Source organism: Nansenia antarctica (assembly GCF_963989245.1).
Source record: "Nansenia antarctica genome assembly, chromosome: 10".
Taxonomy (NCBI): domain Eukaryota; kingdom Metazoa; phylum Chordata; class Actinopteri; order Argentiniformes; family Microstomatidae; genus Nansenia; species Nansenia antarctica.
In genome coordinates, this window is record NC_137680.1 from 25,151,456 (window position 1) to 25,156,455 (window position 5,000).

At 47.5% G+C, this 5,000-nt stretch overlaps 1 protein-coding gene across 1 annotated transcript in view; it reads right to left on the bottom strand.

Moving 5' to 3' along the window:
- Positions 1 to 5,000, bottom strand: part of cyb5r4 (cytochrome b5 reductase 4) — a gene marked incomplete at its 5' end in the record, with an annotated part of 32,853 nt that overhangs the window by 10,022 nt on the left and 17,831 nt on the right. The window contains one exon of the mRNA XM_080541117.1: positions 4,267 to 4,407. Within this exon, the coding sequence (XP_080397243.1) occupies positions 4,267 to 4,407 (141 nt within the window). The remainder of the gene's footprint in view (positions 1 to 4,266; positions 4,408 to 5,000) is intronic.

Here is a 5,000-nt window from a genome sequence, read left to right on the forward strand (position 1 = left end):
CCATCTTAGAGGCAAATCTTTCCGGAGATAAAATGGCAGCAAAAGTAATCAAAAAAGTGAACCATAGAACTAGATTCTTGTACAGGATATCCTCACTTGTCAGTAAAAACACACTGAGGACCCTATCAGGAGCTCTCATTCAATGTCACTTCGACTATGCCGTAACATCATGGTACTATAGGACCACAAAGGCCCATAAAACAAGACTCCAGACAGCCCAAAATAAACTGGTTAGGCTTCTGCTAGGCCTCAACCCTAGGACACATCTAACCGCTGCTCATTTTTTGAGCCTTGATTGGCTACGAGTAGTTGACAGAGTGCAGCAGCTTGCACTGGGCCTGGTCTTCAAGATACGCTACACCACAAAGACACCCAAGTACCTGTCAACATACTTCCAAAAAGTGAACAACGTCCACACATACAACACCAGAGGAAGCTCCACGAACCACGTTCAACCGCGTTGCACCACAAACAAGGGGTTAAACTCGTTTGCAAACTATGCAGTAAAAATGTGGAACGCCCTTCCTATAATCTTAAAGGAGTGCAAAACACTGCCCACCTTCAAAACCACTCTCAAAAAACATTTACAGGAGGCTGCAATTTGGATAAAAGCGTCTGCTACAGGGTTTCCGTTAACCGGTAATTCCCGGACTTTGTCCGGTAAAAGTTGTTGAAGTCCGACAAATTGAAAACTCGTCGGACATAAATGTCCGGTGAAAATAATTCCCTCTAAGCACAATTTGAATACAATTCGCTAAAGTTCACATTCTGATTCCTTCTATTTTAAAAAAGACGAATATATAGGCTATGTATTTATTTTATTATGATATGATTTGACACCGGCATGATGATGACTCCTAATGTGTAGGCTGCCTATGCGAAACAGCGGTTGTTTCCGGTGTGCGCTATAACTCGTGCACAATCGAGTCGAGGCAGAGAGGAGGATAGCGATGTTTCTCTCTGTGATAGTGTGATTATGCAAGCCTTTTCTGAAAGGGATGAGAACCCGATTGTTTCAGCTTCTCCCAGGGAGAAAGTGGTAGAGTTACCATCCTCCCCGAGTCCTACCATACCATCCGCTGACAGCCTATCTCTGCCTGTAACCGGCGAGCGATTGCGTGTCGCTCAAGTAGCTGATCAGTCATTAAACAAATGTTTTTTACATGCAGCTAGTGAGGAATCTGAAATAGGGGGCAACGTAGTTTATTTCCTTAACGATGGGATATTAATGCGTAAATGGTCTCCTCCTAATGCAAATGGTTGTGAGTGGAATACTGTAAAACAAGTGGTTGTGCCTGTGGGTTATAGACAACAGGTGTTATCTGTAGCACATGAGAGCCAGTGGTCAGGACATTTAGGTATAACTAAAACTTATCAGCTGATATTGAAACATTTCTTTTGGCCCGGACTGAAGGCGGATGTTGCCAAGCACTGCCGCTGTTGCCATACTTGTCAGATGGCGGGTAAGCCTAATCAATCCATTCCACCCGCACCATTGCATCCCATTCCTGCTATAGGGGAGCCATTTGAACGTGTAATAATTGATTGTGTTGGACCTTTGCCTAGGACTAAAAGTGGAAGTCAGTATTTGCTTACTATTATGTGCGCTGCTACTCGTTTTCCCGAAGCTGTTCCGTTGCGTAACATATCAGCCAGCTCAGTGGTGAAAGCTTTAACAACGTTTTTTTCCACATTCGGTCTTCCTCTTGTTATACAATCTGACCAGGGCACTAACTTTCAGTCTAAGCTTTTCAAACAAGCCCTAAGAACATTAGGGGTACGATGTCACGCCAGAAGCCTACATGCTTGCACTGTTCAATAAAATGTTATACATCTAGACATTGTGGTATTTCTTTATATACGTATCCCAGCCTGCCTATTGTTTCTCAATAAACAGTTATGTTCTCCTCATTGACATACTCCCGAGTCCGATTAAGTATGATTTGACAGGCAGCTAAACGAAATGCCTTCCCAACCAGCGAGACCTGGTTATAGAAATGACGTTGTTTTATTGATTAAAAAAAGGGTAAAACTGGAAAGAGAAAATAGAAAACTCACATTAATCCCAAACAATTTAACAAACTTCAGTTAACGTAATGTGGAGTCTGTTCATTGATCGATGCTGTCTGTTCAGTTCCCAGTGAGGCGCCCGTTCAGCGCTGGACATAATGGCATAGCGCGCATGCGAATCATGTTATATTATTATATATTATATAGCTCGCATCTAATCGTATCGGATGAGAAATAGACATTAAATGGCATATATAGGCCGCTACACAACAGTAATCACCGCGACAAACAGCTATATTAGAATTTTTTATTTTATTTTTTTATTTTTTTTTATTTTAATATGATGACCGGAATATATCACGTTTGTCCGGTAAATCGAAATCTTCCCGGACACGATGTCCGGCGGCAATTTTTTCTAACGGAAACCCTGGTCTGCTAAATGGCAAAATTAAATTAAATTAAATCAAAAATCTGATTAAAAGACCCGAACTACCCACTGTACATACTTTGTGTTTTGTCCCCCGCCCCCACCTGTGGTGTATGTCCCCACCTGTCCTACCCGCTGTACATACCTTATGTTTTGTTGTATTGTTCTTCCCATGATGGATGTATGTTTATCTTGTAGATAGTAATAGTTATTTGTCTGTATTATCTTGTAGATAGTACTAGTTTTTTTTGTCTGTCTTACATGTAACGATGAATTGAGAATCAAGGACCCCAATTGAAATAAGCCAGTGGCTTTCTTGTTTTTTTTATCCTTTTAGTTGACCTTGTATGTAATATGTACTTTCATGTACCTACTTCTGCAAATCTTCTAATAAAGTTTTCAATCAATCAAAAAAAGGGAGGAGGAGGGGGGTAACTCAGGTGTAGGGAGGAGGAGGGGGGTAACTCAGGTGTAGGGAGGAGGAGGGGGGTAACTCAGGTGTAGGAAGGAGGAGGGGGGTAACTCAGGTGTAGGAAGGAGGAGGGGGGTAACTCAGGTGTAGGGAGGAGGAGGGGGGTAACTCAGGTGTAGGGAGGAGGAGGGGGGGTAACTCAGGTGTAGGGGCGGAGGAGGGGGGGACTCAGGTGTAGGAAGGAGGAGGGGGGTAACTCAGGTGTAGGGAGGAGGAGGGGGGTAACTCAGGTGTAGGGAGGAGGAGGGGGGGTAACTCAGGTGTAGGGAGGAGGAGGGGGGTAACTCAGGTGTAGGGAGGAGGAGGGGGGGTAACTCAGGTGTAGGGAGGAGGAGGAGGGGGTAACTCAGGTGTAGGAAGGAGGAGGGGGGGTAACTCAGGTGTAGGGAGGAGGAGGGGGGGTAACTCAGGTGTAGGGAGGAGGAGGGGGGGTAACTCAGGTGTAGGGAGGAGGGGGTGGGCTAACTCAGGTGTAGGGAGGAGGAGGGGGGGTAACTCAGGTGTAGGGAGGAGGAGGGGGGTAACTCAGGTGTAGGGAGGAGGAGGGGGGGTAACTCAGGTGTAGGGAGGAGGAGGGGGGTAACTCAGGTGTAGGGAGGAGGAGGGGGGGTAACTCAGGTGTAGGGAGGAGGAGGGGGGGTAACTCAGGTGTAGGGAGGAGGAGGAGGGGGTAACTCAGGTGTAGGAAGGAGGAGGGGGGGTAACTCAGGTGTAGGGAGGAGGAGGGGGGGGTAACTCAGGTGTAGGAAGGAGGAGGGGGGGTAACTCAGGTGTAGGGAGGAGGGGGGGGGGTAACTCAGGTGTAGGGAGGAGGGGGTGGGCTAACTCAGGTGTAGGGAGGAGGAGGGGGGGTAACTCAGGTGTAGGGAGGAGGAGGGGGGTAACTCAGGTGTAGGGAGGAGGGGGGGCTAACTCAGGTGTAGGGAGGAGGAGGGGGGGTAACTCAGGTGTAGGGAGGAGGAGGGGGGGTAACTCAGGTGTAGGGAGGAGGAGGGGGGGTAACTCAGGTGTAGGGAGGAGGAGGGGGGGTAACTCAGGTGTAGGGAGGAGGAGGGGGGGTAACTCAGGTGTAGGGAGGAGGAGCTAACTCAGGTGTAGGGAGGGGCAGGGCTAACTCAGGTGTAGGGAGGAGGAGGGGGGGTAACTCAGGTGTAGGGAGGAGGAGGGGGCGGGGCTAACTCAGGTGTAGGGAGGAGGGGGGGCTAACTAACTCAGGTGTAGGGAGGAGGAGGGGGGGTAACTCAGGTGTAGGGAGGAGGAGGGGGGGTAACTCAGGTGTAGGAGGGGCGGGGCTAACTCAAGTGTAGGGAGGGGCGGGGCTAACTCAGGTGTAGGGAGGGGGCTAACTCAGGTGTACCTTGGATCAGGGCTTTGAGGTAGACGTGTTTTCCGACAGGCACGTGCATGAGCGTCCCGCGCGGCAGTTGCAACCGGAACACGTGTGTGTCGTGAGACACCTCTGTCCTGGACACCAACACACACTGCCTGTAGAACAGAGCTGTGGAAGAGAGGGAACGGGTATTACATCACACACACACACACACACACACACACACACACACACACACTCCCTGTAGAACAGAGCTGTGGGGGAGAGGGAACGGTTGTTACATCACACACACCAAAACATCAGGATTCTCCCCCAAAGAAACACACACACACACAGACAGACAGATAGACAGACAGACAGACAGACACACAGACACACACACAGACAGATAGACAGACAGACAGACACAGACACACACACACAGACACACAGACACACACAGACAGACACACTCACACTCACACTCACACACACACACACACACACAATTTAGTAATGATATATTATGTGCAAATCAAATAATTTAGCATAACTATACATGCAGTTTTTAATAATCTTTTTGTATAACTATAATGGTAGTTACTAATCTTTTATTTGCATATATTAAAGAACCATGCAGAACCACAAAAAAATATGTGTGTATAATGAAGGTTAGCCTGGAACGTGTGCTGGGGGAGAGAGAGAGAGAATGTAAAATACATTTCAGCGTTGTTGAAAATCAACGACACACTCGCTAGTCAAATAACACAGCTTGTTTTTGT